The following is a 12,791-nucleotide window of genomic DNA, read 5'->3' as shown; positions in this document are numbered from 1 at the left end:
CAAGCCTGGGAGCGGAAAGACTTCCCTTAGGGGGAAAAAAGGACAGGTGTGTACACACACACACACACACACACACACACACACACACATCCATCCGCACATACACAGACACAAGCCAGTGTCTGTGTATGTGCTAATGGGGGTGTGTGTGTGTGTGTGTGTGTGTGTGTGTGTGTGTGTGTGTGTGTGTGTGTGTGTGTGTGTGTGTGTGTGTGTACACCTGTCGTTTTTTCCCCCTAAAGGAAATCTTTCCGCTCCCGGGATTGGAATGACTCCTTACCCTCTCCCTTAAAACCCACATCCTTTCGTCTTTCCCTCTTTCCTGAAGAAGCAACCATCGGTTGCGAAAGCTAGTAATTCTGTGCGTGTGTTTGTGTGTTTTGTTCATTGTGCCTGTCTGCTGGCGCTTTCCCGCTTGGTAAGTTTTGGAATCTTTGTTTTTAATATACAATTATTTGTTCATCATTATAAAAGAAAGCAGCAGTGTAAGTAACAACAAATAGCAGTCTCTTGCCACTGTTTCGCTAATGAGATTCGCCCTCTCTCCTTTTTTGTAAGCGGCGGTAGCGCGCATAAAAGCAAGCCAAAGCCATGACGCGAGCGGCGACAGGCCGTAAACACTCATTATCAGAATGCAACAAACAATGCACGACACAGTGCAGTAATGCATTTTCAGCTTAGAGTGACGTAAACACCAATAACAAAGAGAACGACACTTATCAGATCAAAGAAAAATAAGCAGTCAATTCAAACTAGACGAAGCACGTGAAAAAGGAAGAGTACACGTATAAATACTGATGGAGTGCCTGACACATAGCAACGGCTACCTGGTAAAGCTTAACTGCTAAGCTTACGACTCTAACCAAACTACTGTAGCTGTATCGCCACTTATTCGACCTAAATTGTGTCTCATATTACAATAGGCCAACTTTGTTTCGATTTGGAGGTGTGGCCTAAAACTTATCCCTCCAATGGAATTTAGAGTCTCAAATTTCAGGTGCGGCTTAGATTCGGAAACATTTTTTTTCCTTGATTTCGGGTCTCATTTTTCAGGTGCTGCTCAGATTCGAGTGCGGCTTAGATTCGAGTAAATACGGTAGCCATTTTGGAAATACTTCCACCTAAGGCCCGAAAGCCAATGATCACGCCGTCTGATGTAAGGTGAATTGCTCTATTTCTGCACTGTGATGACTGCACTGTTTTCCGTGTCCCCTGACACACTTTACATGCCCTCCACTGCCAGTGCTGCCACCTGCGAGCGATTACTGCACACTGACATAAAATGTAAGCGGTGGTTATATTACTGTGACTGTACCGTGTATCTCAGACCTGTATTTTGTCATGTAAGGTTATGTGGGACAGAAATGACAACAGTGGTTCAAAAGCAAACTCAAAGATGCTACAAAAAATAACAGTGTGTCATCAGAGGATTAAGTTATAGCAGAGCCTTGCTGACCAACAAATGCTCAAGCAAGTCAAAAATGAGTAAGGAGAGCAATGCAAGAACCATCCAAAGAATTCCAGGAAAAAAATCTTATCAATAAAGTTGACTAAATAACCTAAGGAATATTTTGAAGAGTTGCTCAATGTAGGTGAAAATATGATCAGTAATGTTTCAGATTTCAATGTACAATGGGATAGGAATGAGGATGGAAATACGATCACATTTGAGGAAGTGGTGAAAATGGTCAATAGATTGCAGTGCAATAAAGCAGCTGGGGTGGATGAAATTAAGTCGGACCTCATCAAATACAGTGGAATGTCAGATGTTAAATGGCTACACAGGATAATTGAAATGGCCTTGGAGTCGGGACAGGTTCCATCAGACTGGACAAAAGCAGTAATCACACCAAACTTTAAACATGGAAACAGAAAAGATTGTAACAACTACAGAGGTATCTCTTTAATCAGCGTTGGGGGTAAAATCTTCTCAGGTATTGTTGAAAGGAAAGTGCGAGTATTAGTTGAGGACCAATTGGATGAAAATCAGTGTGGGTTTAGGCCTCTTAAAGGTTGTCAGGACCAGATCTTTAGCTTACGCCAAATAATGGAGAAGTGTTATGAATGGAACAGGGAATTGTATCTATGCTTTATAGATCTAGAAAAGGCATATGACCGGGTTCCTAGGAGGAAGTTATTGTCTGTTCTACGAGATTATGGAATAGGAGGCAAACTTTTGCAAGCAATTAAAGGTCTTTACATGGATAGTCAGGCAGCACTGTTGTTCATATTATATATGGATCATATGTTGAAAACAATAGACTGGCTGCGTGAGGTTAAGATAGGTGAACACAAAATAAGCAGTCTTGCATATGCGGATGACTTAGTTGTGATGGCAGATTCAATTGAAAGTTTGCGAAGTAATATTCCAGAGAGGACTATGGTATGAAGATTAGCACCTCCAAAACGAAAGTAATGTCAGTGGGAAAGAGATATAAACGGATTGAGTGCCAAATAGGAGGCACACGGTTAGAACAGGTGGACAGTTTCAAGTACTTAGGATGCGTATTCTCACAGAATGGAAATATAGTGAAAGAACTGGAAGCGAGATGTAGCAAAGCTAATGCAGTGAGTGCTCAGCTACAACCTACTCTCTTCTGCAAGAAGGAAGTCAATACCAAGACTAAGTTATCTGTTCACCGTTCAATCTTTCGACCAACTTTGTTGTATGGGAGCGAAAGCTGGGTGGATTCATGGTACCTTATCAATAAGGTTGAGGTTATGGATATCAAAGTAGCTAGGATGATTGCAGGTACTAGTAGATGGGAACAATGGCAGGAGGGTGTCCACAATGAGGAAATCAAAGAAAAACTGGAAATGAACTCTATAGATGTAGCAGTCAGGGCGAATAGGCTTAGATGGTGGGGGTCATGTTATATGCAAGGGAGAAGCAAGATTACGCAAGAGACTCATGGGTTCAGCAGTAGAGGGTAAGAGGAGTCGGGGCAGACCAAGGAGAAGGTACTTCGATTCGGTTAAGAATGATTTTGAAGTAATAGGCATAACTTCAGAAGAGGCACCACTGTTAGCACTGAATAGGGGATCATGGATGAATTTTATAAGGGGGCTATGCTCCAGACTGAACGCTGAAAGGCATAATCAGTCTTAAATGATGATGATCCTAAGGAGTTTCAGTCTCGCAAAGTAGTTCACAGATCGAAATCATCTAATCCGCCAAAAAAATAGTGACACTGAGAATAAATATGACAGGGGTGTGGCCAAAATTCTTAATTCAAATTTCATAAAGGTTTCACTGCGAAAGTTTGCAATGCAGTTCCTCATTTTAGTCACAGCACACGTGCCAAAATGGCAGGCCACGAGATAAATAATCGCAGAACAGCAAATCGTCACAAGCACTCAACAATGTAAAGGCATCTGGACGTGATGAGATACATGTTAAGCTTAAGTGAAAGGATTCTCTCCTCTTCTGGCAGCAGTTTATTATAGGTCACAATAGCATCAGACGTGTCAGAAACACACACAAATGGTAGAGACATATAAAACACTAACAGAATAGAAAAAGGCTGGAAAACGGCCATGGTGTAATTGAAGGAACAATCTTAGTGTTCACCTTAGCAACAAGGGGTAAATCGTGGAAAATCCATATCAGGATGGCTTACTGTATTTTAAACTGCTAGAGATGATGTGCTCAAAAAGGTCTTCAGTGTCATATTGACATGTTTGCTGTTAAATATAGAACTGCTGATGGCCAAATCCCATTTTTATGTACGTATCATCTGAAATCTTTCTTAAATTTGTCAACAATTTTTTGTTGTAGCCAACTTACTTAAAGCCAAATTTTTTTGTGAGGCTGGTAATGTAATAGGCAAATCAGTTAAAAACATCCTGTCCACTTTTCCTAGATAAGGACTCCATGATAATACTGATGATGATAATGACAACAACTTCCCATTGGTGCCTACGGGTTTCTTTCAGCAGTGTCCAAATATCAACTGATGAAAATTCGATTTTTAAAAGATTTTGTAACTGTGGCAAACATCTCTCCCTTTTTAATTTTGAAAGAAAACAGTACAAACAACACCCATACATTACTAGCATCTGTACATCACCACCTGAAACATAATGAGTGTTAGTAAAAATAATAAATGTGAGAAAAGAGTGAGTGAAACTTTAAAAAAAAAAAAATGAAACAAGCTTAACCAATGCTGTGTGGGCTAATATAATAAAAATGCATTGTTCTGACTTAACTTTCTGGTACTAAAGAAACTGTTGTTTCAGTATTTAAACGATTACTGAAATGTTCATTGGCACACGTAAAAATATGTTTACATTTTCTGAAAACGAAGATGACATTTACTGAAACACCTGCCTCATTAGGCATCACATAAAACTGAATATTTGTTTGTGAATCATGTAGAGGACATGGAAATAAATAATAAAATTTATAAAAAAATAATTTATCATTCACTACTTTGCTTCACTGCACCTGCAATTTTTGTCAGATTGATGAATTTTCTACTTTATCTTAATAGCGCTGACAATACTAATTGTGTATTCATGACCTTCAAAACATAACAAAGGGCTCAGTTTGGTCTTCCTCCAAATGAGACATTTCTACTGGAACCTAGCCAAGATGTCATTTTGAAATCTCACAACTTGCCAACAAACAGAACCAAAGCCAAAGCTTTGTCTCATTCGTACAATGCTAGTGTTTTCCAAAAGCTCAATATTACAGTAGCAATTACTTGATGGACATGAACAAATGCATCAACAAGCAATAAGTCTTATAGCAGCAAAGAAGCTTGTACATTGCATGTCTTGCTACTAATTATATCTTTTGATGGGAAACTTTTCAATTGACTTACAAAAATAAAACATGTTCTCACAAAGTTTAAGGCTGTGCACCCAAAAGTTATTGTCACTGTGACTTTATAGAATGAATTCCTCATGTCTTCTTGTAGTTAGGGCCAGTATGTAATTTAATTCAAAGTCTCTTCCACTACCAGTTAGCTATTTCATACGGAGTAAAAGTTCCTGAATGCCTATAGACGTAGCTTACCATGCATTTTCAAAATATTATATATACACAAAAAATGTCATTTTACTCTATATCTTCTCCTTCCCATTTGGCATTATAACACCTACACACTGCCCCATATTGACAAACAGACACTGTTTTATTTAAGTTTGGTGGCAATATATTTGCAGGAAATAATATATTTTGCAACTATCCTTTCGAATTTTATGGTAATCCTCTTCCTCTAATCCTTTCCTTTCTCAACATGAATGAACCAATTGTTCTGAATGATAATACAAATATATCTGCTTTCCTTATTTGAGGAAGCAGTCACAAGCAGATATTGTATACCATCCCAGAGAAATGTGGGAAACATACATGCATAGCTAACAGTACAAGTGTTGTGTTTAGAGCATGGTTATTAATATTTTGCCTATTATGTTACCAGCCATACAAAAAATTTTAGGTTTAAGTAAGTTGGCTACAACAAAAAATTGTTGACAAATTTAAGAGAGATTTCAGATGGTTTTTAGAAGGTGCATTTCTAGATGAGGTATCGAATATATTGCTTCCCCCTAGTTATACCTCCCGAGGAGATCAAAAATGTAAAATTAGAGAGTTTCGAGCATGCACGGAGGCTTTCCAGCAGTCATTTTTCCTGCGAACCATACGTGACGAACAGGAAAGGGATACAGTGGCACGTAAAGTTACCTCAGCCCCACACCGTTGGGTGGCTTGCAGAGTATAAATGTAGATGTAGATGATATGCACTTTGTATAAAATTGGGATTTGACCATCAGCAATACTATATTTAACAACAAACATGTCAACATGGCACCGAAGACCTTTTTGAGCCCATCATCTCTAGCAGTTTAAAAGATGTCAGGAATCAGGTACAGCTGAAATTCATTGAAAGAATTCACAGTAACTAGACGTCATACATGAATGTGATTGCAAAAAGAAGTGCAACCTATAAACTATTCCATAGTACATATTATAGCAGAGAACCTAATAATTTCCTGATAGTGGTTTGTTACATCCCCTCCTCTATTTTTTATTCACCTTGCAGTTTTATTTGTATAAAGAAAAACATATTACATCAAGACAAAATGGTACACCAATGAAGGTCAACTTCAGGTTGCACTACAGATTCATATGCCATTATAACCAATATATCACAACACGGACAAACAACTACACCCTTTTTTTCTACATTACAGCCTATTTTTTTTTTCCTTTTTCTCATCATAGGAGATAAAGCATGCCAGAGTTTATTGTATTTATAGTTTAATAAGTTAGAACACTACTTTTAATGCATTAAAGAGAAACCAAAATGGTAAGACTTCCAGCTAAGTCTGACAGCTGCCTAGTGATTTCTGATTTACATTATGTTAATACTACCTCTCTAAAGATTTTTGTTCTGTACTTAAAACATCTAATAAATACCAGTGTAAGTACCTTCAACAGCTGCTCGTGTTCCGAGATTCAAATCGTCTCCCCGCCTGTGTGTTAGCTGTAAAACAATGAAAACATCATTATTACTATTATTTTATCACTATAACGTATGTCTTATAAAGATTAATTCCTTATTCATGTAAACAAATTACTAAACCAATTGCTTGAAAATGTTCTTTTATCACAAAACTGTGTGCTTCATATGATCATCCATTCACCAAACCTAGAAAACAAATATAATATGGACACACAGTTCTTAAGTGTTGTAATGTATGCTTACCACTTGGTGCATATACACTTACAATTCTTGAGTGTCAAAAACAATAAACAAAGCAGAGTAAAAAGCTGTTTTGGAAACTTAAATTGTATTCTATTCTTACAGGTTACACTTTAGCACATTGTACAGTTTCTACAATTGCTACCTGATATGTCAAAATAGCGCAACATACAGCATAAACAAAAAAGGAAAGCATACACAGCATTCTGACACTTAAGTTTCATTGATTCAGCTACATTTGCACAAAATTGCTATTTTTGTATATTTAAAAATTATTGTGTTCAATAAAAACAGTGCTTTATTAGGAAACACTTATTTTGAGTAACAATTGAAAAAGTTTTTTTTTTTTTTCCCCTTCTAACATTTTACTGTATAACGTGACACCCAAGCACATTACATTTTTCCAACTGGATTTGCTGGAGAACATTTGATGGATATTTGGCAGTCATCAAGTACCATAATTGTGATGTCCTCTTTTTACAATACAGGAGTTTTCATTGTATAGTCCCTAGGTTCAAGAATAAAGCCGGACATTTATATAACACCAGCCTCAGTAAAACGAAGTTTGGAAGATTGTTTATCTCAAGACCACAAATAATCATCAGTGCCTTACGACAGTATTATGAGTATTCTGGCAAGACAAAGACTCTATTACAGTACATTATTTAAAGTGAACTTAGTAAAACATTTTGAAATCATTGATCACAATTAAATGTGAAAATAATGAAAATAAATTACTAAACGTTTGCTTGAATATTAAAAAAAAACATCTACGACAACTGGATCTGTAAAAGGATACTAGTTAATAATACACGAATAAAGGTGGTAAAGTTTCATCTTGCAACATAATCCACGGAGCTTTAAAATTCCAGTTCAAAGAGGCAATGGTCTTCTTCGCCATAAACTTCACCGAAACGAACGATTATTTCAACCATTACAGTAACTCATTTACCCATGCTTACGAGCTCATGATTTTGTGTAGCTATCGAATTCTCCTTTTGCTTAGAATTTCGTTGTCGGTCTATAAAAACTATTTATAAGCAATACCAACTCAACTACGAAACACATTCATTTGCGCGTACTGGAACGATTTTCGTAAAATGCACATGATAACACCCTCCCTCCCCAACACTTTTTTCCCACCCCACAGACACACACATACTTTAGGTCTCAACCGAGTGCTTTTTCGATCTACCACAATAAGTTGTTAATTTGATGTTACGCTCGCCTCCGGGTGAAATTAAAGTCACTGGCGTAAACATTTCCTCAAGCAAATATGTCATCGGTCATATACTATTATATTTCAAAGAGTATTAACACACATAAAAATATAAATAACACTGAGGTTGTATTTGGGACTGGAGTAATTCTGCTCTACGAAACCATCAAACATAAAGACGTGTTATTTACAATGTTGCTCGGGCTATTGATTTTTGAACTGTTATTCCATAAATGTCTTCACACGATCTACACCTCTGCTTCGAATGAACTATGACTGACATTAAACACTTAAGTAAAGCAGTGACAGGCTGTCAGATGTGCGTCGGGACACATTCGTAACGAAACAAAACAAAAAGCACTTACAGGTAGAAAGCGCGTTTGCAATTATTGCCAATGATGCTGCCTACCACACTGACCGAGAAGCAACTTCAGAAACATAAAAAAGTACCAATATGCCAATTAAATCATGTTTCGAGAGCTAAATACAAGACGTAAGCTAAGTCCACTATCAAAGACACTGTATGACAGATGTATGTTTCTGAACCAATTACCGAAGACAAATATAAAAAGAATAGAGAAATTAATTGACACTTCAATCAAAATAATTCTCTTCGTACGAATGCATTCTACAATGACCTTTACTCTAGTGACAGGTCCAGACGAAATCATATAACGGAACACTCCAAAGTGAAAACGGTATTCCTTTGTCATGTATTTGTGGATACAGTTTAAGAATTCCTTTGAAAATAAAGAAATCCACCGTACGGTACAAACCTGAAATAATCACATCTCCATTGTCTGCTGGTCTTACGGCTTCACGTAATTACAGTACCACAAACGAACCAACAACAACAAAATCACAAGACGCTCTCCCAACCTTCGCGATCACTTGTGCTTAGCAAACTCCGTGAACTTACAGCAATGGCTACGTTGTCTTGTACTGACGTCAGATTTCACGTCTGCAACACGTGACAGTCTGTTTGCATTGTTGAAGTGCGGGAAATTCAATACGTACAGTTTGAAAGATCTTTCCAGTATTGAAGATACTACCTGCAGAATTTCATGCGCTGTGGAGTTTCACACTGTGTTTGCTAAAAGACGATGTCGTTTTGCTCCACAACATTACAAAGAAGGATAGAATATATGTGAATATTTTCAACAAGGAAATGGACATTCGTAGGCTCGATAAGGATCTCAGTTACGTCTGCCTTGCAGGAAATACGCTTAGTTGTGAACAGCAAGTTGTTTTGTATAACTCACTTACAAATTTGCAGAATGAAAATAATTTCACCAATGTTTATTTTTGGGGAAAGATACTTGGTACAGAATCAGATTATTTTCTAGCGTATGGTTTCCGAAAGGATGTCATTAAAGGAAAAGTTTTTTTCTACAGGTAAGAATGTATCCTAGTCATAATTCACAAATACGTTTAATTCTGATGTTCCCGATAGCTTTTCTCTTACAGTACAAACTGCGTTGACTGGGGTGTTCTGCCACTCTCATCTCCAGCTGTTGCAAACTTGGCACTTATTTGTCAAGCACCTTTTCAAGGAGATCCTTCACTAGTTCTCAACGTCAGCAAAGAAGGCTTCAATGGCTTTGATATAGATGAGGTAAGTCAGTTCCATAGTGCCTCGCGACACATTGCCCGCATTTTAATTGAACTCTAGAAATCCCCGAATTTTATAGAAACGTATCTTCAACATCTGCTCCTAAACCACTGAATCGATTTCATCCAAGGTACATATATCACTTGGTATCTGGAAAGAAACACTGTAGGAGTAAGAACCACATACATCTCGAAGGTGTGGAGGTGAAAAACAACCGTAAATCACTGCGGGCAAATATGCAGACAACATTCATCCAGGATTGTTAGTGGTGGACGTGACTAGACATCATGTGAAACATTACAATGTCGAAATTGGTACCAGTGACCATGATCCAGTTGTATCGACATTGTTTACCAAAGTACAAAGAACAGCTAAAACAAGTAGAAAGATATATATGTTCAGTAAACTAGGTAAAAATCAGAAGCGTCGTATTTCAGCGAGGAGCACATAGAGGATCTCTGCCTCATGTTTTAAAGAATAGATGACCATGCACAGGATAGATCTGTACCCAGCAGAACAGTTCGTAATGGGAGAGAACCTCGATAGTGTGCAGTCACTGTGAAGAAACAGAGATTTCAGCATAACAGGTGCAAAACAAAGCGTAGGGCTATAGATAGGGAGATGCTGAATGTAACGAATTTGGCTGTCAAGAGAGCAATGTGTGACGCCTTCAGTGACTAACCTAGTAGAATACTGTCAAGTGATCTTTCGCAGAACCCAAATAAATCGTGGCCATATGTAAAGGTTGTTAGCGGTGCAAAGCTATGTCCAGTCCCAAACGAATGAGACAGGAGCTGAAATTGAGGCTATCAAAGCGAAATCTGAAATGCTTAATTCTGTTCTCAAATGTTCCTTTAAAAATGTCCCAATTTAATCCTCGTACCACCGAAAGGCTGAATGAAATAACTATTAATGCCAGTAGTGTAGAGAAATTACTGAAATCGTTGAAACTGAATAAAGTTCCAGGGGACCAGACGGAATGCCTGTCAGATTCTATACTGAATTTGCAGCTGAGTTAGCCTCTCTTCTCACCGTAATCTATCGTACATCCTTCGCAGAAAGAACATGCCCAATTTTTGGATAAAGGCACAGGTCACGCCTATCTGCAAGAATGGTACCAGAAGTGATCCACAAAACTACCGCCCAATATCCTTGATGTCAATTTTTTGTAGAATCATAGAATATATTCTGAGCTCAGACGTACTGAGGTATCTTGGACAGAATGACATCCTCAATGCCAACCAGCATGGATTTTATAAACATCAATCATGTGGAAACCAATTCGCACTTTTCTCACATTACATATTGAAAGCTTTGGATCAAGGCAACCAGGTAGATGTAGTCTTTATTGATTTCCAAAAATCATTTGACTCAATACCACACCCACCCTTATTGTCAAAAGTACGATCATATGGGCCTCAATAAAATTTGTGTCTGGATTGAGAATATTTTGGTAGGAAGGGAGCAGTATGTTAACTGTGATGGAGAGTCATCATCGGATGGAATAATAACTTCGAGTGTGGCCCAGGGGAGTGTGTTGAGACCCTTGCTGTTCATATTGTATATTAATGACCTTGCAGACAATATTAATAGTAACATAAGGCTTTTTGCAGATGATGCAGTTATCTGTAATGAAGTACTATCTGAGAGAAGCTGCATAAATATTTAGCCAGATCTTGATAAGATTTCAAAGTGGTGCAGAAATTCGCAACTTGCTCTAAATGAGGGAATTGTAAAATTTTGCACTTCTCAAAACGAAAAAACGTAGTATCCTACGACTATAACATCAGTGAGTCACTATTGGAAACGGCCAACTCATACAAATACCTTTGTGTAATACTTTGTAGGGATATGAAACTGAATGATAACATAGGTACAGTCGTGGATAAAGCATGTGGTAGACTTCAGTTTATTGATAGAATACTGAGGAACTACAGTCAGTCTACAAAAGAGGTTGCCTACAAATCACTCGTGCGACTGGTTCTAGAATATTGCTCAAAATTGTTTTACTTGTACCAGATAGGATTAAAAGGGGATACTGAACATACACAGAGAATGGAAGTACTAATTGTCACAGGTTTGTTTAATCCGTGGGGGAGTGTCACAGAGATACTGGAGGGACTGGAGTGGCAGACTCTTGAAAACAGATTTAAACTATCTCAAGAAAGTCTTATCAACAAACCTTCAAGAACCGGTTTTAAATTATTTATCTTGGGATATACTACAGCCCCCTAGGGGTATTGCTAGCATGGGGATCATGAGGATAAGATTCGAATAATTATTGCATCCACAGAGGCTTTCAAACAATCATTCTTCCCGTTCTCCATACTTGAATGGAACAGGAAGAAACCCCAATAACTGGTACTAAGGGACATACTCTCTGCCATGCATCCAACTCAATTTCAAAAGCTTATGACACTTTTGCCCGCTGACACTTTCTACAAAATGAAAAACGTTAATCATGTACCACGTTTTCGCCGTTCATGCAATAAAGCAGCCACATCATGTATAACGCTTTAGTTTCACTACTGACTCTTTTCAACACATATACCAGAAAATGTGCCTGCAAAATTGTATTATTGTACGACTCGTAGTTCAGGAGATATGACATCATAAATGTATGTGTATGAAACTAGCGTTTCTTATAATTTGAGTCAAATTACACAGAATATAGTCAACGAGTGTTTGATAAAGTTGGCACTTATTGACTTCCGACGAACTTTAAAAATTATTTCAACCTTTTCTAAACTTTTTATTGCTTACATGCTTTATGTGCAATACTTAACACATACGTAAATTAATCAAAAATTTGAAGCCTTTTTGTACAGGATAGTCCGATTCTTCAAACAATAGGTAGTTTACTGATTAATTACTATCTGGAAAGAAGAACTGCAGGATTAGGAACCGCCTACTTCCCTTAGGAGGGGAAAAACTCAGAAACTTCTGCAGAAATTTCAGCCAAATTTGTTAGGTACACGACTTATTATTGTATAAAAATATTATGGGAGTTAGAGCCGGCGCTATAGCAGAGGCGTGGATGTGGATGAGAAGAGGTGACTTAAAAATGTTGAAAATCGTCTTCCTGTATATTTAGTTGACTTGAAATTCTTTTAAAAGTACGAAGTGCAATTTGTCTCTTATTTGTGCCGTTCAGCACATCAACCAGGTCGTGAGAATGAGCACTCAAGTGAGGCAAAAATCTTGCCAGCGTGTTTCGGAATCTAAGATCAAGCCATACAACTGAAGACCA

At 37.7% G+C, this 12,791-nt stretch overlaps 2 protein-coding genes across 9 annotated transcripts in view; one reads left to right on the top strand and one right to left on the bottom strand.

The window, feature by feature from the left end:
• LOC126279069 (E3 ubiquitin-protein ligase HECTD1) overlaps nt 1-8,873 on the bottom strand; it is a 311,851-nt gene extending 302,978 nt beyond the window's left edge. For 7 of the 8 annotated variants that reach the window (XM_049979523.1, XM_049979518.1, XM_049979524.1 and 4 more), the window contains exons 1-2: nt 8,706-8,852; nt 6,437-6,491 (exon numbers count right to left, since the gene is read on the bottom strand). The gene's annotated coding sequence lies outside the window, so the exon portion shown is untranslated. Of the gene's footprint in view, nt 1-6,436; nt 6,492-8,705 lie in introns of all 8 variants that reach the window. The other variant, XM_049979517.1, reaches the window with a different exon arrangement.
• Nucleotides 8,874-9,097: 224 nt separating this feature from the next.
• The window catches only part of LOC126278920 (radial spoke head protein 9 homolog), a 125,113-nt gene continuing 121,419 nt past the window's right edge, over nt 9,098-12,791 (top strand). The window contains exons 1-2 of the mRNA XM_049979195.1: nt 9,098-9,324; nt 9,397-9,544. Of these exons, the coding sequence (XP_049835152.1) occupies nt 9,098-9,324; nt 9,397-9,544 (375 nt within the window). The remainder of the gene's footprint in view (nt 9,325-9,396; nt 9,545-12,791) is intronic.

Source organism: Schistocerca gregaria, chromosome 6 (assembly GCF_023897955.1).
Source record: "Schistocerca gregaria isolate iqSchGreg1 chromosome 6, iqSchGreg1.2, whole genome shotgun sequence".
NCBI lineage: Eukaryota > Metazoa > Arthropoda > Insecta > Orthoptera > Acrididae > Schistocerca > Schistocerca gregaria.
The sequence above is the reverse complement of the archived record's forward strand: the minus strand, read 5'-3'. Positions and strand labels throughout refer to the sequence as shown.